A 22,936-nucleotide genomic window follows, 5' to 3' on the forward strand; every position below is an offset into this window, starting at 1 on the left:
GGAGCACCCCATTCCCATCAGTGCTACACAGGAAGCAAAGATGGAAGTATTGAGGCTGCTGAGTACACGACATGGACTCCTGAAAGCAGAGCTAGAAGGAGCTAAAGGAATCATCTGACCCAAATCCTTCATTTTACAAACAAAAACTGTTGTCCCTAGAAATGCGGTGACTCCCCCAAGATCACAATGACAGAGCCAGAACTAGACTTCCACTCCAAGCAATTCATTTCTCATTGGCATTCACAAATGTTTATTGTGAAAGACATCTTCTGACCTTAAGTTACCTGATCATCTCCCTTTACCTCCACTTAAGTGGACCCATTATGTAGGAAGCCTTCCCAAGACCCTCCTACTGTGAAGTCTCTGCTTCTCTTTCCTAACTTCTCTTTGACAATCAGACGTGTGTTGCATCTGTCAAATGTGGCTTTGCAAAGATCCTTGCACTTTCATGGTGTGCCTCATATCTGAGTCACTTTGCTCAGGTGGTTAGTCAGAACCTTCCCCCAAACCACCTATAAGACAAGAGCCCAGGAAAGTCTAAAGGAAATCCTGCTGTTATTCTGCTCTCCTCCCCTCCAGGAGCCTGGGTGTGTCTCCTTCCTCTCCAGCTATTTCTCCCTTCTCTGCAATCACCCCCTTTTAGTATCCAGACCCAACACTCTCTGCTTCTCCAATACAAGAGCGATTCCCTAAATGCTTGTTGGTTCTCTCAATGGCTGGCCACATAATACAGGCATTGTCGCAAATGTTGGAAACAGGCTACCTCATAGAAATATTCATCCTATTGCATCAAGCAAACAAGCTTCTCTTTTTCACATACAAATTAGAAATATGTTCTTCTGGGATCACTAAACACTAGTAGAGTAGGGATATTTTCAAAATTTTGCCCCTTCTCCAGCATATAGAATGATGTTGTGTACATGGATCCAAGTACGGTTGTAGATTCATAGCTGGATGTAAAATTGGAAATAAAATCTTGTCCCTCGTTTTCAAGATAGTGAAACTGAGACCTAGACTAGATGTTTAATAAATGTTTGTTGTATTAACGAATGAATGAACCCAACTTTGGGAGTGCATAAAAGGAAAGAAAAGCTAGTATCTTACCTTAATGTAATGGCTGATAGTATTTCTTTTTTTTTTTTAATGTCTGATATTCTTTATTTTTCAAGGCAATGGGGTTAAGTGGCTTGCCCAAGGCCACGTGGCTAGGTAATATTAAGTGTCTGAGGTCGGATTTGAACCCAGGTACTCCTGACTCCAAGGCCAGTGTTCTACTCACTGCACCACCTAGCCGCCCCTGATAGTATTTCTTTTGCTTAGTTTGACAGCCAAACTCTTTTTCTAAGTTTTTATTTTAAGTTTTACAATTTTTCCCCTAATCTTACTTCCCTCCCCCCACAGAAGGCAATTTGTCAGTCTTTACATTATTTCCATGCTGTACATTGATACAAATTGAATGTGATGAGAGAGAAATCATATCCTTAAGGAAGAAACATAAAGTAGAAGAGATAGCAAGATCAGACAATAAGACATCAGGGTTTTTTCCTAAGTTAAAGGTAATAGTCCTTGGTCTTTGTTCAAACTCCACAGTTCTTTCTCTGGATACAGATGGTATTCTCCATTGCAGACAGCCCCATAGTCCCTGGTTGTTGCACTGATGGAATGAGCCCAGTCCTTCAAGGTTGATCATTGCTCCCATGTTGCTGTTAGGGTATACAGTGTTTTTCTGGTTCTGCTCATCTCACTCAGCATCAGTTCATGCAAATCCTTCCAGGCTTCCCTGAATTCCAGTCCCTCCTGGTTTCTATTAGAAAAATAGTGTTCCATGACATATATATTCCACAGTTTGCTAAGCCATTCCCCAGTTGAAGGACATTTACTTGATTTCCAATTCTTTGCCACCACAAACAGGGCTGCTATGGACTACCAAACTCTTACAGGAGCCATCCTGAGACAAGATGTGATTTAGACCAGTACTTCTCATGGGAGAAAAACTATGAAGCATTTACTCAGGAGATGAAAGTGTCAATGATGAAGTATATCTTTGTGCTTTCTTAGCATATATAAATCTGGGGTTTATTATGCAGCATGTGGGATCAGGCAGAACTCCATTTCTATGAGAATGATGGACTGCTTTCCTGAACCACTAATCTTCTTTTAGACAGATGTCTCTCTGTCAGCATTCCAAGTCATAGATCCCCAGAGCTAGAAGGATCTTCAAATCATATAGCCTAACCCATAAGTGTGAACCTCTCTGTAATATGCCCAAGAGGGGATCATTTGGTCACCACTTAAAGGCCCCCAGTGACATGGAATTCAGTACCTAGATAAGTCTAAACTAAGCATAGAAAGGTATCATGGTTCAAAGGAAAAGACACTGGATATGGAGTCCAAAGACTTGAGTTCAACTCCTAACTCAGCCATTGAGTAGTTATTGATCTTGGCCCAGTCTCTTAACCCAACTAGTCCTTTACCTCATCTTTGCTCTACAGCTATGATCCTCCATTTGTGAACAGCTCATCTAAGGAAGTTCTTCTTTAAATGAACTCAAAATCTGCCTCTCTTCAATCTCCCCATTGCTCCTAATTCCCTCCAGGGTCAAGTATGTTAAATCTAATCCTCCAGAGAAGCCCTTCTAAAATACTTGACTATGATCATGTTCCTGTCAAATCTTTTCTTCTCAGAGATCCTTACAGAACATCCCTTTCCTGATGGCTTCCTCTGGAAATCCTCTGATTGGTCATCATCCCTTCTAAAACATGGTACCCAGAATGGACCAGCATGCTCCAAATACTGTTGTAGAGGAGAATCCCTAACTGTTGGACTTTGAAATAACTCCTGAGTCTACAAATACCCTTTCCAGAAAAGAGTTCCTAGAGGAGACACTGCCTTGTTGCATGTAAAATCTGCAAAAATAGGGTTCCTATCTCACAAATGTCCTCCAAAATGCCATAAATAATGCCAGTTTCCAAAGCTTCTGCAGCATTGTTTATTAATGAAAAAACTAACATATGGTCTATAGTTCTAGTTTTCCAAGATGATGGTTTTGAATAAAAACAAATTCCCCTAAAAATATAGACTTGAGGGAGGGAATAATCCTAGTTTGGTAACAGTCAAAATCACCCTCACTGAAATGTTCCCTTTTCTTCACCCAGAATTCTCCTGGGGCTCCATCCATACCAGATCACAGTTCTACAGAGAATTACCCATTTTTCAAACCTTGACTCCCCACTGGTGTTAATGCTTCTCTCCCCTAAAACAATCCCCAGAGTTGTAATAAACATATGAACCCCAACAGTGCTGAGACACATTTTCACAGTCAGATTTGAGAGTTACCTACTGTTCCTTAAACCATGGATCTTCTTAAGGCCATTTAGTATGGGTAGTCACTGTTTAGGTGAGAAAATATTTCCAACACTCATTCCTCAAAGGATAAGTGTCTGTTCACTTTTGGAGGAACAAGTAGAAAAAATAGTAAATCTGAAGGGACAAGAGATGTGAATTTGAAAGCCTATGCTGCCACTTATCTTGGACAAGTTAGTTATCCCTTCACCAGAGATAGGGCAGCAGTGCCCCTCAATCTGGAAAATCTGTGTAAAATTTTTGACCTTCCATTCGTACCATAGAAGAAGTCTGAATTTTTTTATTTTTCTTTTTATTTATGGTACCTGATTGTAAAATTGGTGTTAAGTATTTAGTCAAAGGTTCTGTGTCCTCTGATGGCCTTTACATATCATTTCCATCTTCCATAAAACTCCCCAAAAAGTCCCATTTAATTTCTTAAGCTGACCCACAATATATTGAAACCACAATGGGGAAAGTCATGATATGGAAAGCATAACTGTATTTTCTCAATGAGCCTCAGGCTCCTTATCTGCAAAACTAAAATAAGGTCAGAGAAAATGACTTTCAAGGGCCTTTCCAGTTCTTTTTCTACTGAAAACCACCTCCTCCAGAGATTAGAGTCACTGAGGAGGCCATCCTTTCATCAGAAGCAAAAGGAGGACAGCTTCTTTTAGATAATTCTGCTCTGCAACGTCATTCACGTGTGAGGGTTAAACTTGTACAGAAGCAGAAATAAAGTTGTGAACTTCCAGAAATGGTTTTCAGAACTCTGAATGTTCTCCTTTTGGCAGCATGTCAGTTGTTAATCTTGCTGAAATATGAGGTGTTTTGGGGGATGGTTGGGGTTTTTTTCATAATTAATATAATTTTCCTTTTGTTCATAGAGTTCTTTCTTAACTAAAAATAAAACCATTTCAGATAAATTTGTATCCAGGTGTCCTTCCAACACAGTGGAGTTGCATAATCAATAGAATAGAAGCAGTCTGCTGTATTCCTGAGTCTGCTTGGGGAATCCCTCTTCTAGCATTGCTGGGGCCTTGAAGTCAGAGCTTGCCTTTTATATCTTTGTTCTGAATATCAAAGAGCCAAGGAGAGGGAAGAAAGAGAGGGAGATAACTGAAAGGCAGTGGTCATAGCAGGAACTAGCATGGGGCATCTTGGCTTCTGCCCACATACCAACATCCAGGAGAGTAGGGGAGGGAGGGAGGGAGGGAGAGAGAGAGAGAGAGAGAGAGAGAGAGAGAGAGAGAGAGAGAGAGAGTGATTCCCCACCAAGAGGTACAGGGTCACCTCTCTAATTGGTCCAACTTCTCACCAAATTTCTATGCTTCCCAAAAGGATCCTTCAACCAATTACAGTAGAGGAGATATTTTAAGTTCCCTTCCCCACTCCATCACCAACCCCGATCACTGGATTTGCCACAAAGACTGGAATTTCCAGCTATGGCTCTGGTGGTCAAATGGATGCAAGGGCTTAGAGTAGCAAAAAGCATGGTATCTGAGAGTATAATATAACTGAGAAGAGTCAGGAAAATGGGACAGTTAGCTGATTCAGTGGATAGAGCACTAGCCCTGGAGTCAGGAGGACCTGAGTTCAAATCCAGCCTCAGATACTTAATTACCTAGCTTTGTGACCTTGGGCAAGTCATTTTTTTACCCCATTGCCTTGAGGGGGAAAAAAAGAAACCTGGTTTCAAATATTACCACTACCCCTTGCTATGTGATCATAATGTAATTTCTCTAAGTTTCAGTTTCCTCATCAGTAAAATAGAGCTCATAATATCTATGGTATTACTTCCTAGGGTAGTGAGGTTTATTTTTTATTTTATTTCATTTTTTTATTTTATTTTATTTTATTAGGTTTTTGCAAGGCAAATGGGATTAAGTAGCTTGCCTAAGGCTACACAGCTAGGTAATTATTAAGTGTCTGAGACCAGATTTGAACTCAGGAACTCCTGACTCCAGGACCGGTGCTCTATCCACTGCACCACCTAGCCACCCCAATAGTGAGGTTTATATAAAATAAATGTGTATAAGGCTCAGAAAAAGTGTAAGTGTGTATAAATATTTGTTGTTATTGTTTTTATTAATATTTAAAATAAGAAACCTTGGTTTTGAATCCAAACTCTGTTAATTGCTTGTCATGTGACTGTGGGCAAGACATTTTCCCTTTCTGTGTCTCAGTTTTCTCCATCTGTAAAATGAGGATTGAACTAACTTCTAAGGAACCTTCTGGTTCTAAATCCTTTGACCCCAGAGGAAACTGTTCTTTGAAAAACAGATGGATAGTTAGTTGTCAGTTAACAAGAAATTCAGTCTTGAGGCATGAGAAGAAAATCACCAAGAGAATAAGGAGAATGGGTTGACTCTAGGAGATTACCAAAGTCTGGGAGAAATTCGAGCTGGAACGTACAGAAAGCCAGGCAGGAGAAAGAAGTGTAAGGGAGACCTGAAAGATCAGATTTCCCCTTGCTCTGATTCTTGAACAAATCACAATTAAAAGCAGGGACTCATCAGGCTGACGATATGAGGTGGCAAGAGCTGTGGGAGACAGTGCCAAGAGAAGAAATTGGACTGGATGCCAATGAAAGGAGTTGAGTTCCATCCAGTGTAGACTAATTTTTTTGCACATGAAGAGACTAGAAACAGAGTTTCTGCTCTAGTAAGAGGATAAAGTTGTAAAGAAGGAAAATTCATACTTGACCATCAAAATGGGGATATCTAGAAAGTTTGCCGCAATGATTAATAATAGTTGACATATACATATTGTTTGCTTTGCAGTTTCTCTTCATCATCCTCCTCACTTGGTCCTCAAAATAATCCTATGAAATTGGCAGGTCAGGAATATTATCCTGTTTTACAGTTGAGGAAACTGAGGCTGGGAGAGTTGCCCACAATTACAGAGCTGCAAAGTGTTAAGAGTAGAGATTTGAACTTCAAGTCCAAGTCCAAGTGTATTTTCACTCTACTACCATATTATCATCACCATTATCATCAACTTGGGTTAAGATCAGACTATACTTAAGGAACATTGGAGATAAGGAGATACAAAGTAAAAGGGATTTCCTTTCTGTGCCTGCAATAGGAATGACTAAAATTAAGTCTGCAAAAGGAAAGAAACTAAGCTGTGGTACATGGTAGCAAAGAATATTCAGGTTAGAAGAGAGGCAATAGGGTGGTCCAAAGAGTGCATGGACATGGAGCCAAGATCTGAATTCACCTTCCAGCTCCACCACTAGCTGTGTGACCCTGAGAAAGTCATTTTGCCAGTCTGGCCTCAGTTTCCCCATATTTTAAATGGAGGTTATATTTTCATACATATTTCACCAGGGTGTTGTACAGAAAAAAGGTTGTGTCAGGATGCCCCAGTGAACAGTGTTGGATTTTGAGTGAAGACAATCTGAGTTTAGCCTGTCAACCTCAGGGTAGATAATAGCCTCTTTCTCACAGGTTAGTGAGGATCAAATGAAATAGTGTAGACAAAGGGCCTTGCAAACTTTAAAGGGCTATTATAAACTCTTGCTATTATTATTGAAAAAATATAATTATTAATGAAAGGACCTTGGAGTCAGAAAGATCAAGGATCAAGATCTGTCTCTAGCACACATACTGTATGAACATGGCTAAGTCTCAGCGCCCCAGTAATTCTCCAGGACAATACATTACAGCCAAGTGTCTGGGCTTGCGATGTGGAGAGTCCTCAATCTGCTTCCAGCAAGGATGGTGGAAGCCTCTGGAGGAAGAAGCTGTTTCTGTACCCCCATCAATTCCCATAATGTTAGGTACATACTAGCTACTTGACAGATGTCTTTTGGATACATGAAAGAATGACTATACAAGGAGATGCCCATCTTGCTGCAAATTCTAGACTGTTTGCCTCACTTTCCTCATCTGTAAAATGATCTAGAAAAGAAAATGGCAAACCACTGCAGTATTCTCGTCAAGAAAACCCAACTAGTGTCACAAAGAGTGAGACATAATTGAAAGATGACTCAGAAACAACTGCTGTTAGGAAGTTCTTCCTTATATTGAGACCATAGCCTCACAGTGAATTTGTGTAATTGGTCCTACGTCCACCTTTTTGGAGTCACACATCACAATTATAATACTTTTCCATATGACAGTCCTTCAGATATTGGGAGACAGCTATTGGAGTCCTTTAAAGTCTTCTCTAGATTAAACATCCCTTCTTGTCCCTTGACCCTTGTGCTCTTATCGTGACACCTCCTCTTCTGTAGACAACTGCCTGTTCATCAGAGGCTCTCTTAAAATGAAGCACTTGAGCTAAATAAACAATGAACTCTAGACGTGGCCTTGTGCTTCTGAGATAGCTTGACAAAACCCAAGAACTAAAATTTTCCCATTTCACCAGGTAAATGACCAATCTATGCAGATCAAAGAATTGTTCCTTTTCATACTCATCTCCATGCAGATTTTATGCTTTTTATTGGGGGAAAAAAAGAATTTACACAGAAGGAATATCAACAAAGAAATAACCCTATAAGACTTATATTCTTTCATTTTTATATTCTCTTATTAGAAGGATTCTTAGAGGTATATAGTCCTCCACCTAAAACATGATGCTGTAGACCATGAGCACCTGCCAGCACCTGTCATTCAGCCTCTGTTTGAAGATCTATAAGAGGGAATTCCCTCACTCTTAAGACAGACCAATCCATTCTTAGAGAATTTCTAATTGTTGAAAGGCTTCTTCCTGTTTTTATCCAAAATCCTTGTCCTAAAAAATTCTATCCACTTATCCTCATTCTGCCCTCTGAGAACAAGGGAAATGATTACCACTCCACAGGATCAGTGTTTATTTAAAATTACTTTTGTTATTTACTAAAATGACTGTTAACACCTGTTAGACTATAATCATCTTCCATTGGAAAATGCCAGAACTCTTTTTAAAAATTTAATTTTTTTAAGCAGAATCCCATCCAGATAGTTCCATAGAACCTTTTTATTCAAGGACAGATATCTTGTTCTCACAATAGCACAGTAAAGAACAGAATCCCCAATGATACTATTTCCATCAGTTCAAGGAATCTCAAGATTTTTCAAAGATTGAAGCCACTCAATATTTTCTGAGTATATACTATCAAAGCACCAAACTAGACACTATTATAAAAAAATGAATAACAGGCTCCTTCTCTCAAAGAGACTGTCATCCAAATGACAACGTAAGGATTCATGTAGTCCTAGAAGAAGATAATTAACCATTCTTGGCACAGGAAAGCTTCCCTCCAGCTCTCAGTAAGTCTAAACCTGGGATAGTACTTGGAAGTAAAGCCAGATTTTTCTAGATTAGCCAAGGACTACTGTTTTGGATGCCTCCATGTGCTTAGTAGGATAGAAAATAATTAAGTTATCTTGAATTCCCTACACAGTTGACAAGATTGAGTTGTAGTAGATTGCCTCTATGGGGCAGGGAAGAGGAAATGAACATTCTTCTCCATAGCAAGCCATCCTCATTGATAAAATGTAGGGCTTGGATGGGAAAACAGCAATAATAATAGTTACATAGCAAGTAATGGCCAGAGGTCTTCCTAACTTCATCGCTCTGCTGAAGTTCTCTAGCCAATATGGCCCCTGAGGTCTCTCAACTCTCCATCTATGATGCAGATCTCATGATTCATTATAGCACCCCATCTTCCCCTGATTGGGGGGGCATTCCTTCAAAATGTGGTATGTGGTCACTGAGTCATCCTGATGGTGCCTGGGATAAAGGGTCTCTTCATTCCTCTTTGTTCTTTGACCCCAAATATCTGAGAACTTTAAGACATTACTCTCAGCAATTTCTACATTATTTAAATCAACCCAGAATATAGCTATTCATGATACTGTATATATATAAACCATATTGAAACTGTAAATGTGATTCTTCCCTTACACCTTTGTGATCCAGGCACTAGAATAATCTCATCTAAATGGCTAACAAAATATTACAAATATTATTTACAGACTGAATGGCAAATCTAATTCTTTTTTAATATAAATTTTAGGGAACTCACATGAGTATTAAGAGTTGAAATCAAAATTAGGGTCAAATAATAAAGAAATCTATTAATTGGAAAAGATCACAGAGGTCTTCTGTCTAGCATCTCTGGTCTCTGATTAAAGTTGAGGGGGAAGAAGTCAGAGGAAACCATTCCCTCCTTAGGCCCATTGGACAGTTCTGAGAGAGAGAGACCGTATAATGGTTAGAGTTGGAGTCAAGAACTGGGTTGCCCAGCTACCTTAAGTGTCTGAGGCCAGATTTGACCCTATGAAGATGAGTCTTCCTGATTCTGAGTCCAGTGCTCTATCCTCTGCAGCACCACCTAGCTGCCCCAGTGGAATCTAGACCCTAAAAATGTAGTGTGAGATGTTGCCAAGTGTTTAAATTCAGGTAGGTTATATTGTTATAGCAGCCAGACACACATATTGGTTTAAGTTTTGCAAAGTATTTTACATTTTTATCTCCCTTAAGCCCCATGAGTGAAAGTTTACAGATACTGTCATACCTGTTTTGTAAATATGAAAGTTAAGGCTCAGAAGGGCTAAATGTTTTGCCCATGACTACAGATATTTTTTGATGTTATTGTTGTTGTTGTTTTGGGTTTTGTTTTGGTTTTGGGTTTTTTGGGGGGTTTTTTGGTTTTTGCAAGGCAGTGGGGTTAAGTGGCTTGCCCAAGGCCACACAGCTAGGTAATGATTAAGTGTCTGAGGCCAGATTTGAACTCAAGTACTCCTGACTCCAGGGCCAGGGCTCTATCCACTGTGCCACCTAGCCACCCTGGCTGCAGAGGTGAAAGGTGAAGTTTGAACCCAGCTCTCTCCTAAGTCTAAGTCCCAACCCTCTTGCCACAATGCTCCATGCTGACTCTACCACACCAGATCTTCCAGTCCAGTTGCCTCATCAAAGAAGGAAATAAGGCTACTCTGTCATAGACTGTTCCAGATACTAGTAGTTAATATTCAGTGATAACTATTTCCCTTTTCCAGTGCTTTCAAACCAGCCCTTGAATAGCGTGTCCTTGAATTCTGCCAGGAAAATTTGGCCTATAGATTGTATCACCTTCTTCCTTTTTTTTTTTTTGAAAATCAGAATAAAATTGGCCCTTCTCCAATTCTGCATCATCTCTCATTCTATAAAGTCTTTCTAAGAATCCCTGATGACTCAGAAATCACAGATCCAGAATGGAGGAGGCATGACTAGGCAGCAGTTTGTCTGAAAATGATCTTGGGGGTTTAGTGGACAGCAGGCTCCTTATAAATCAGAAGTGTGATGTAACAGCCGAGAAAGCTAATATAGTCTCGAGTTGCATCGAGAGACATAGTTTCTGGGCATAAGATGGTGACATCCCCAGTTCAGATTACTTCTGGTATAGTCTATTTAGCTCTGGGCCCCCCAATCTAAGAAGGGGAGAATATCCAGAAGGGCAAAGAGTTTTGAATCCATGGCATATGGATCAGGTGGGGAAGCTAGGTGGCACAGTAGATAGAGCACTGACCTTGGAGACAGGAGGATGGGATTTCAAATCTGATTTCAGAGACTGGACACTTACTAGCTTTGTGACCTTGGGAAGGTCACTTAACCCTGATTGCCTCATATTCAGGGCCATCTCCATTTGTCCTGTCTCATATCTGCCCATTGGGCCCAGATAACTGGAGGAGAAAGTAAGGCTGGTGACTTAGCACAATCCCTCCCCTCACTCAAATCTAATTCACCTACTTGTCATGGCATCACCTCCCTGATGTCATGGTCTTCTTCGAAAATGAAGGACAAACATCATCATCATCATCATCATCATTATCATCATATGGATCAGGTTGGCCTAGAAGAGAGAAGCTTGGAGCCAGGGAACAAGTCTTTAAAGGGCTATCCTATGGAATAGCCATCCAGAAAGCAGTGAAATGAGCTTTGGATCCAGGTCAGAGGACATGGGGTCAAATTCCTCCTCTTATTTTATTACCTGAGTGATCTTGAGTAGGCCATCTTGTAGCCTCCTCTGTAAAATGGCCCCTCAGATTCCTTTTAGTTCTAGAATAGAATCCATAGTTTCAAAGAAGCAAATTTAGAATGAAATCAGGAAAAATGTCTTAACAATGAAGAGTGGGATGAGCTGCCCAGTCTATTAATTTACAATGTTATTTCATCTCCCCATACATGTATCCACAAACTTGTATTCTGCTCTTTTTAAATAAAATAAACCTTTCTAGAATCATATCCCAGGTAGAGCCCCATGACAGAATTGCAATGATACTGATGAGTAAAAATTTGTCTACCAGCATTAGGCATAATTTTTATCTAGTTTATAAAATTAGAGACTCTTTATGATGCTATTTATGGATTTGTACAAATGTATAAGCTTTAACCAAGACTTTGGGGACCCCTAGTATAAACAGCTGAGTTGGAAAGAAGCATCAAAGACATCCAAACTTCTAGCCTAGAATTAAACATTAGAAGGGATAGTGGAGATAATCTGATCTGAGACTTCATTTTACAGAGTAGGAAACAGAGGTCCAAAATGAAGGCATGGCTAACCCAAGTCATATATTGTTGGAGTCAAAATTCAAATCCAGGTTTATTAAAGCAATGTTGTACTCTTTTGAGGGGGGTGGAGAGTAAAAGGGAAGGAAATATATCTAATCATGAAATGTCTTTCAAGTTTTTCTCTCACTCTGGTTATATAGTTCCTTTAGAATAAGTCATTGAACCTATAGAAAAAGGTGTGACAAAAGAGATTAGAATTTCTCATTTCTGACCCTGGCTCCTTCCTTGAATTTCTTGGAATAACATTGAAGATATCACCAACATTACTGGCATCACTGAAACATAAGCACTGATATCACTAGTTCCAAGTAATTAAATGTATATTATTATGGTATAGAAATAGCTCACTATTTTAATATCTCCATATGAATTACAATATGTTCTCCACATGAACACATTAATCTTCTCATTCAGAACTCCATGTCATTTTAGGGTTGATTAAAAATTGAGGAGGTGGTATGATATAGTGAAAAAAAAGTGATGACTTTGGAGTCAAGATTTGAGTTCAAATCCTGATTTTGCTTGTTATGCCCTTTCCAGACCCCAAATTCTTCCTCCATGAAACAAGGGAATCATCTGAGGTGAATATCCAGTTATCCTTGTTTAAGTGATAAGATGTGCATAAAGTTACTTAGAAACCTAGCAGCTGTCGCATTGTTAGCTATTTATGCTGAGAATGAAAGAATGGAAAATAAATGATCTAACTGTGACATTTCAATCAGGTTTTTAGGCCCACAAAAACCATAGAGCTCACAATTGTTGGTCCCAAGAGCCCTCTTCTCATCAGTTAGAATATTTTTAGCACATGGGACTTGGTGGGGATTTTTTTTCCCCTCTTTGGAATGGACCAATGAATGAACAGAAATTAAAAAGAAGCCTTGATAAGCCAAAGTCCATTAAGAAATGCTCAGGGAATTGATTAAATGCAGACTTTTAAAACTACATTTTAAAAAGGTTGCTTCTTTTCTGTATGCTTTTCAGACAGCTACTTAATAAACATTAAGGACAAAATTCATTTTTTTTAATCTCCACAGCTCTTCCCCAGGCCATCTCTGAAGCACAGTATGGCCAACGGCAATGAACAATGACTGACCTTGGAGGATTGTGGAGGCTCAAAGAACAAAGCAATAGACCCCTTTTCTATGGTCTGGTTGCCCATCTTCTCTTTCAGAGGTGACAACTTTCATTAGCAAACCATATTGCCAAGCCTTCCTGCCTTCCCCTCTCACCCCCAACACACTTGTTGTATCACTCATCGTCCTGGACACCATGTAGTAGGGCTTCAACGGGTTGTGAAAACTGAGTTGCAATGGTTTTACACACTTCCCCATTTCCCTGCTGCTGTCTGTCCATTCTGCATCACTTATCTTGGGCTCTGATCTGCCCATTTTACTGGCTTTTGGACAGACTCATATCCTCCTGGATACCAACTACTAATGAAAAGTGCCAAAGGGGCTCTCTGTGCTGGGTCCTCCGCTTTATCTTCACCACACCCATCTACTTGGCTCTCTGTACTCTGTCGATACCCAGTGCCATATGTGGGTTTCTTTTGTGGAACCCTCTCCAGCTATGTAGGCGACCATACATCTATTCTAGGCTAGAAGACAAGAGCCAGGCCAGTGGTACTCTCCTTCTCAATGAATGGAAGGCTACAGGCCCGGGGAAAAGTTTCTGTTTTGGCACTGCCAATGTCTGTCTCCTCCCTGAATTCTTGGCAAGGGTGAACAATCTTTCCAACATACAAGACCGGGCCAAAGAAATTGGACACAGAATCCGAAATGGGGCCAGTAGGCCGCAGATCAAAATATACATAGACTCCCCAACAAACACCTCTATCAGTGCAGCAAGCTTCAGCAGTTTGGCTTCGCCCCAAGGTGGCGATGGTCCCAACAAAGGTGTCAATGTGGGCATCAAGAGAACAACATCCATGGAATACAAGGGTAATGATGGGAGTCCAAACAACAGCGAAGAGAACAGGAACCCCAAAAGTGGTGGTGACTTTCATGAAGTTGAAGACAATGCCTGTATCATCCAAATTGGTGGAGAAGATGGCAGCCTTCTGTCTGACCCAGAAGCTGATGGCACTGGAGACTGCCAGATGGAGACACCTCCAGAAAACAAAGCAGAGTGCCAAAAGGGCCAAGCACCCAACCATAAAGCAAAGGAAGGGGACGCTGGAAGCTTAGATAGCTACACAGCCTCTAGAGAGTCCCTGGTGAAGGTCCGGATTGGGGAGAGCCCCGTGGACCAAAGTTCTGTTAATAACAAATTGCTCCACAAGACTTCCATGCTCAAGAAGACCTCTTTGCGAAAAAAGAAGCATACGGATGAGATCTTTGACCATGAGATCTCTGCCTTCTTCCCTGCCAACTTGGACTTCTTGTGCTTGCAGGAAGTGTTTGACAAAAGAGCAGCAGGGAAGTTGAAAGACCAGCTCCACCAATATTTTGAATACATTCTGTATGATGTGGGGATCTACGGCTGCTGCTGCCCCTGTAAGATCCTGAATAGTTGCTGCCCCTGTGAGAGCCTGAGCAGCTCCTGTCCCTGTAAAATCCTGAATAGTGGCCTCCTTTTTGCCAGTCGCTACCCAGTCATGGATGCTGTTTATCACTGTTACCCCAACGGAGGAGGGACGGATGCCTTTTCTTCAAAGGGAGCCTTGTTTGTTAAGGTAAGAACCTCCTCTCTCTGTGACTTTGTCCTCTTCTAATCTACCCCTTGGGTAAGGAAGCTGTCCTGTTCCCTCTCTTCTAGTGTATCAGCTTGGTCTAGCATGATACTAATCCACTGGTTGACCTAGAGCAAGTTATTCCCCCTCTTCTCTAAAGGATTGACAGTCTCAAACATTTTAAGAGTCTATGAGCTGTTTCTATGTGATGCCTAAAATGTTGCACAAAAGATACTATGATTGGGAAATCTTTAGCCACAATGCCATTGCAAATCAGAATGGGGGCAGCTAGGTGACAGTAAACAGAACACCAACCCTGGAGTCAGGAAGACCTGAGTGCAAATCCAGTCTCACTCACTTAATAATTACCTAGTTGTAGGACCTTAGGCAAGTCACTTAACTCTACTGCCTTGCAAAAAAAAAAATGACTAGTAAACTAGTTCTTGTGCATGGAGAACAAACTTCCATAGCTAGAGACTTAGTTTAAATGAGGATTGATATGGAGAGCTAATGCAGATTAAAGGTGGTAAATTTGATAGATTGGAATTTCAGAGGCCTTAAAGTCCATTAAAATTTCCCATTAATTTGGTCCTTAATTGATGTGTTTCATTAGGTTTGTACTTCCCCAACTGCTTTCTAAAATAGGCACACACATCATTATATGGCTGCATTGGGGGAGGTTCTGCCTACTACAATGTGGCCTCATTTTAGCAGTAATTAATTGAAATTAATAATTGTTTCTTTTAATTTAAAAGCAATTGAGGGAGTTTTTAGACCATAATAATTTGGCTTTCTATGTTGTCTTCTCACAGAACATGAGAAGTTTGTTTCCTTCCCTCCCTTCCCCCCCCCGGCCCAATACTTTCTCAAAGTTAAATTCAAGTTTTTCTATGTTCTCAAAGAAATATTTTTGCTCTCTATTGTGTGGTCAGATTTTTTTTTTGATGTCAGAGGTTATAAGGGATGATTCTAGTATTATTGTTATTAATATTTAAATTTTCATCATTAATAAAAGGCCTCTTTACAATTACAAAGCACTTTGCTTACCACTTCTCATTCAGTCCTCAAAATAGCACTACAAATAGAGCAAGAAGTATTTGCCTTTTTACTACAGGTGAGGAAACTGAAACCAATAGGTAAGATGACCTACCCATTGTCACTACAGTTAGTAGATAGCCAGGATTTTAACCCAGGTCATCTGATTCTAAATCCACTAGCTTCCTCTTTGATATTGACTCCTTGCTATAAATAATAATAATAAAAACAATAATAACCATTGTCATTACTACAGTACTTTATATATTATAGCCTTTTGTATATATTATCTCATTTGATAGTCACAACAAGCTTTAGAAAGAGGTACTGAGGAGCAGCTAGGTGGCATAGTGGTTAAAGATAGGCCTTGGAGTCAGGAGTCCCTGGGTTCAAATCCGATCTCAGACACTTAATAATTACCTAGCTGTTTGGCCCTGGGCAAGCCACTTAACCCCGTTTGCCTTGCAAAAAACCTAAAAAAAAAAGAAAGAGGTACTGAGGAATTCTTTTTTCTCACTTTACAATGAGAAACATGAGTCTCAGGTCCTCATTAGGTTTGTTTTGTTTTTTTGCAAGGCAGTGGGGTTAAGTGGCTTGCCCAAGGCCACACAGCTAGGTAATTATTAAGTGTCTGAGGTCGGGTTTGAACTCAGGGACTCCTGACTCCAGGGCAAGTGCTCTATCCACTTCAAGTCCTGATTAGGACCCTGCAGGCAAGAAATGTTTGAGGCAGGATTCGAGTCCAGGAGTCTCCTGACTACTTTCCCATCATTCCAGCCAATTTTCTATCATACCACCTTGTTTGCTTCAGCATATCTTCCCCACAAGGACTCGTTCCACACATTTATGGAAACCAGTCTAGGCACCATAGAGCTAAAGAAACTGAGACCCAGAGAGAAGGACCCCGGCCAGAGCACTGGGACTAGGAGTCAAAGGATTTGGGTTGCAAGCTAACTCTATGTGTTACCTTAGATGGGTCTTTGACCTCTATATTTCTGTTTCTCCATCTGTAAAATTAGCCTAGGCTAGCTAACCTGGATACAGATTAAGTGGTATGAAGGCAGAGACTACCCCACTGTCATCTGTGGGTGGCAGTCAGAGGCATTATGGCAGATGGCTAGAAGATGGTAGATGACCTTGGAGTCAAGAAGATTTGGATTAAAGTCTTGGCTACATGACCTTGGAGTGGTTAGTGAGGCTCTTAATATACCAGGCAACTTTTTAAGACTGTAATTTATAGATGAATTGCCATCCACATCAGTGAAGGATATCTCCACACCAGGAGTTCCCTCAACTCTGCTGAAATCATGAGTCAATCAAACACTTTACTGCAGAACCCAGAACAGGACTACACTTGGTAAATATTTGTTGAATAAATGAATAGAATATCACATCTAGCTCTACAGTCAATGTCTCATTGGGTTAACGATGGAGTTCATGCTAACAAGCCCATCACTGTGACCATCACAAATTAGCATTTTGGATCTGCTGATGGTTTTTGGTTACAAATTGTCATTAGGGGGAGAGAACATGGCATGCATACAGCATGTGTGTTTCTGGCCTTGATCAAAGAGACCCCTCCTGAATAAACATACACACACACACACACACACACACACACACACACACACACACACACATATACTTAGATTCTTAACTCTCCAAGCAATGGCCTTCCCACTCACCAGGTTGCAGAAATATTTCAACAATCTTTCCATTAAAATCTATGCTCAGTACTGTCTGTGGCCCCTACTGGCTCATAGAGGGATTGGGGGTCTCAGGGTCCTTCTTAGCCCAATAACTGTGGAAGCCCTGGACACATGACAACATGGGGCAGGGCAATAAGGGGAAAATGGGGGCTCTTCTTTGGGATATCTGACAATCCCTCTGAATTTGTGTATTCTCTGTTATGAGGTCCTGAGCTTTTCACACAGAGTATAATGTGGTGAAACCAAATTAATTCCTGTTATAACAAGATCTACTCCATCTATTTTTGCCTACCATTTGTCAGCATTTAACAGATTATATTTTGGTCGTGGCTGCCAGAATTACTTTCCCATAAAAGCAGCATTTCTTATGTAAGGTTTAAAAAGGATAGTGCCCCATTAACTTCATTCCATTAAAAAAAAAAGAGCTTTCAGGGACTGAAAGGCCCAGAGATCCAAGAGTTTGTCACTTCACCTCAGCATCACCAGGTCAGAGCACAGTCCATGTCAGTAATAATTTGAAAAGCATTTTGTTCTCTTCCCACCTGGGACTAATTCCTCAACTCTTGAATTTATTTTGGTAACTCTTATCGAGCAATTGTCTATGGTTCTTAATACCTCACTCCAACCCTGACCTGCCATATTTATTTAACAAACATTGATTAAATGCCTACTAGGTCCTAGAATACTGAGATACAAGCAAAATTGTCCCTGCCCTCAAAAAGTTTACAGTTTAATTAAGGAGAAATAATAGTTCTGCATTCCTAGAATTCCTTTTCACTGCCAACTCCTCTAGAAAATTTAAAATGATTATGCAAAAACATTAAACTTTCACCTGATTATTTTAAGCACTTCATATTATGTTTTACTTATATTGTTTTATACAATATATACTATTACATTATTTTATATAATAGATAGCTTGAAAGAGAGAAAGAGAGATAGTTTTACTTCCACTAAGAACCAATAATTCTTAGTTATTATTACCAAGATCAGTAATTAAGATTTTTAAGTTAACTTCAAAAGCAATACATTTAACTTCCCTTTTGAGGCAGACCCAAGAAGACTTGGGTGATACTGGTTTTTATCTCAAACTTCTTTATGCATTTAGAAAGTATGTACTCCCACAAACAAAACATTAAAAAATGCCTTTCTGATATTTTACTTTAAAAATTCTTCAGACCCAAAGAAGGCAGGTATGGGTCTTCCTTAAGTATCCCTTATGAATTCTTCCTCTAGCCTGTTAGGGATGATCAGAAGGTTGGCCCAGAGAGAGAAGATCATGATAGAAAGGGTCTGGACACTTTCAACCTTAACCAGGTTCAAGTTGGCATTGGTTCCAAATTTGGAAGACTTACTGCCTCCTAGGACCGTCTTCTCAATGACAGATCCTTGAAGAATATCCTTTTTTGGCATCAAACCACTCTAAGCTTCCATTTTCACAGAATCCCAGAATTGGAAAGGATTTCTTGAAGTTATCTTGTCCAACTTGTATCTGAACAGGAAACTCTTTGATAGGAAATGAGTGCTTACTCAGCCTCCACTTGAAGCCCTCCAGGGATGGGGAACTTGTGATCCTTGATGGCAGCCCATTCTTCAGCTTCATTTGAAGTTAGAATCTATCTCTCAGCAATCTCCCCCCCTCTTTAATTCCTCCCTCTATCATTCTTGGTTCTGCCCTCTAAGGCCAAGCAAAAGATACCTAATCCTTCTTCCACATGACACCCTTCAAAAACTTGAAGAGAACAGTCATCTCTTTACTACATAAGCATCCCCAGTTTCTATAGCTGAGCATAATATCCCAGATGTGGTCCAACCAGGGCAGAAGACAAACCTATTCCCTCTCTCCTTTCTGGATAGTTTCTCTCCATAAATGCAACCTAAGTTCACAATAGCTCTTCTGGCTGTTATGACAATGATTGATCTTGATTTTGCAAGTCCAGTGAAATTCTAACCATGCTTCCACCATCTTGTATCTGTGCAGATATTTTATAACCCAGGAGTAGACCTTTTCATTCACTTCCATCAGGTATCAATCCCAGCTTTGTGTCACGTGAAAATTTAATGAGGGCCTGCACTAGGATAGAGGCAATGGGAACAGAATCAAGGAAATGTAAGGTACATTTGAAGGATAAAACTCACAGGACTTGATAATTGTTTAGATTTGAGATCATGAGAAGAAACATCTACCTGAGGGGTAGGGGGAAATGATAAGTTTATTTATGGACATGATGCATTTAAAGTAGCCTGAGGTTATTAGGGGGAAGGCCTCAAAGCAGTTGGAGATATGAGTGAAGAAATCAGATTAGGAGATAGAAATTTGGGAGTCATTTACATAGATGTGATAGTCAAGGGGTAAAAGTGAATGTAATTGCCAAGGGAGAAGAAAGGAGACTCAATCCATCATCAACAAATATTTATTAAATACTCATTACATGGTAGGCACTATGCTAAGTCTTGAGGATTCAAAGAAAAAGTACAATGCCCCCTGCCCTCATGAAGCATACATTCTTATGGGAAAGTCAACATGTACATAAATAATTGCATACAAAATATATGAAGAGTAGATGGAAGATGATACAAGATGGGAAGGAACTAGCATCTAGGAAAAGGTCTCCTGCAGAAAGTAGCATTTGAACTGACCCTCAAAGAAAGTCAGTTATTCTAAGAGATGAACCTGAGGAGAGAAAGCACAGGCACAGAGATGGGAGATGGAACACCATGAGTGAGGACCACCAAATAAACCAATATGGTGGGTCCACATGTATGGAGAGAAGTAATATGCAAGAGGACTGAAAAGACAAAAGGGCCAGACTGAAAAGAACTTTAAATATCAACATTAGAGTTTACCTGATCTCTGAGATAAAAAGGAGTCAGTGAAGTTTTCTGGGGGACAAGGTAGGAGAAAGATGAAAATGGAAGTTGCTATCGGTTGCAAAATCTAGTGTTTCTTTCTTCTTCATCTCTCATCTCTTTTTTCTGCTAAGCAGACTTCAAATACCTTCTACTTCTAGATTTTCTCTTCTTATCAGGGTCTTCTGCAGCCACCCATGCTCACTGGTCGCCTGGAAGAAAGAGACTCTTTCCTATTTATCCCCCACAGTGTCTGGTCATGGACACCAGGCTACCTAACTTTGTCCTTTCCTTTTTTGGAATATGGCTTTGAGAGTTTATAAATGCTACCCTATTCCCATTTGTCCTATTCAGTTGGCTTAAAGTACACAGAACAATTGTTAAGACTAAGTAGTCTTGGGCAGCTAGGTGGCGTAGTGGATAAAGCACCAGCCTTGGAGTCAGGAGTACCTGGGTTCAAATCTGGTCTCAGACACTTAATAATTACCTAGCTGTGTGGCCTTGGGCAAGCCACTTAACCCCATTTGCCTTGCAAAAACCTAAAACAAAACAAAACAAAACAAAAAAAAGACTAGTCTTGCCCTTTGGTCGAGCCAAGATCCTTCACTATGGTACTCAGTTTAGTCTCTCCAATGGCCATATGGCCTCAATAACAGGTCACAAAACTCTTTCCCTGGAACTTGTTATCAAATGAAAACTCCCTCTCTCATCCTGTTCAAGGGTCAAGCCCCTTTTGGAACTTCCCAACCTCAACTCACACAGAGCAGAGATTTTTGACATTCATGCATATCCTGAGCCAAATAAATGGTCAACCTTATACTACTAGTGCTATTTATTTCCCCTGAGTTCTTTTTGATGGTTCATTCATCAGTTGAATACCCAAAAGAGTGGTCTTCATCTGCCATAATCCTCGTTTTTCCAAGAAAAGGAAAGTGTATTCACTATGCTGCCACCAAGCTGATTCAAAAAAAAATAGCAAAGGCAGAGAAGATTTTTATATAAGCTAGCATCTATTCTAGTTATTAATAGAATATTCTGCACAAAATAGGCACTCAATAATGATTGTCAACTTAAATCCATCTAAACATCAAAATATCAAATATTTCCTAAAAGTATAGTTGGAATGAGATAATTCCCAAAAGGAGATTTTATTGCACCTAAGTCTTAAATTCCATTCAAAATGCCCTCATACTTGCTGTGAAATTGGACTTACCATACACTCAGAACAGAATGTACATAAGCAGTTGACACCATACCTACTCATTAGTGCCCTGAATGGTCTTTAGGATCTATTTAATTTTGGTCCTTAGTACTGTCTGTGATCAGCTTGGTGGGTGAATGGTTAAGCATGGATGCTCCATAAAGGAGGTGCTGCTGTACTTGAGTTTTCACTAGAATTGACCTTTCTGTGGAAAATCTAATAGAAAAGTAATCCTGTAGAGGAAGAGGGCAGGTGTAGATTGCATCCCAACTAGAAGACATAGAGTCAATTGTAAGGTACTGTTTGTGTGTGTGTGTGTGTGTGTGTGTGTGTGTGTGTGTGTGTGTGCATGTGTGTGTGTGTGTGTGTGTAGAATGGCCTAAGAGGGTGCATGCTGCATAAATTATGGAACTGACCCTCTTGTAACATTATGAAACCCTAGTCGGGAAATCTATGTTGGATCATTATTAACCTTGCTCCTCCCCTCATCTGGGCAATCTCAGAGAACCTCTGAAACATTACCCTCTTCCAGGGATTCCACTTGATAGGAAATATCAGTCACTTTCCACAAGCTGATTTACCAGTCGGGACCCATCAGAGGGTAAATGTGGGCATTCTCAGCTGGTGCATATCACACCCTGCCCATTGTCTCCTATGTAGGTCTTGTCCATGTTTCTCTACAAATTAACCACAGGAGAACTACCCAGCCAAAAGTTTTATCCTCGGATTTAAAAAAACCCTCCTTCAGTGATAACATTCAAAATATGAGCCTGTCCAATGATAATTCCATTTACTGCCCTGTCTTTGATATTGGTTTCTATTGAAATTTGCAGTTCTCTCTAATTAACTATTGGAAGTTCAGTCATTATCAAAAACTAGGCTGTGGAACCCAAATGTGTTTTTAAAGAGATGCTCTATTGTTGGGATCAGTTCACCCTCCCATGACTAGAACATTCCAAAATTAAGGTTATTTTGGGACTGTGAAGCTCTATCACTTGTAAGCAAATCTCTTATTGACCTGTCAATGAGAAGGCATGCCATGCTGTACACGTGGCGCATGAAGGGCACCTGAAATTTTGGTTTAGTTCAAACTAATCTGTCACTAAAAGTTCAGCTCATAAGAAATCTTGCACAGACCAAATACTATTAATAGAAAGTGTCACCAGCTTAAAAGCAGTCATTTAGGGGCTCAATTTAATGTAACAAATACTGGCTAGCAATGCAAGGCACTGGGCTGGAAGCTAGGGAGATGGGTAAAATAAGGTGAGGGCTGTCCTAAAGGAACTTATAATCTAACTGGAGAAATTTGGTGGAGGGTTGGATGTGAGAAAGGCCAAGAAAATGAGGCCAAGAGCAAAATATCCATACCAGACATGCGCAGCCACCTGAGTAAAGGTGCTGAGATAAAAGAAGGTATGTCAGGAATGACATGGTCCCTCCCGAAATCCACTAAAATCCCACAGTTTTAGGACCGCAAGGACAACAATAACTAGGGATTTCCACTAGAATTCTTAGAATTGGGATACCTAGGAGGCGCAGTGGCTAGAGCACCAGCCCTGGAGTCAGAAGGATTTGAGTTCAAATTTG

The 22,936-nt window shown here is 40.2% G+C and overlaps 1 protein-coding gene across 3 annotated transcripts in view; it reads left to right on the top strand.

The window, feature by feature from the left end:
• The window catches only part of SMPD3 (sphingomyelin phosphodiesterase 3), a 258,177-nt gene that overhangs the window by 211,643 nt on the left and 23,598 nt on the right, over window positions 1–22,936 (top strand). For all 3 annotated transcript variants that reach the window (XM_074202028.1, XM_074202025.1, XM_074202031.1), the window contains exon 4: window positions 12,918–14,557. In XM_074202028.1, the coding sequence (XP_074058129.1) occupies window positions 13,193–14,557 (1,365 nt within the window). In that variant the 5' untranslated portion in view covers window positions 12,918–13,192. The remainder of the gene's footprint in view (window positions 1–12,917; window positions 14,558–22,936) is intronic.

The sequence above is a fragment of the Macrotis lagotis genome, chromosome 1 (assembly GCF_037893015.1).
Source record: "Macrotis lagotis isolate mMagLag1 chromosome 1, bilby.v1.9.chrom.fasta, whole genome shotgun sequence".
NCBI classification, from domain to species: Eukaryota; Metazoa; Chordata; class Mammalia; order Peramelemorphia; family Peramelidae; genus Macrotis; species Macrotis lagotis.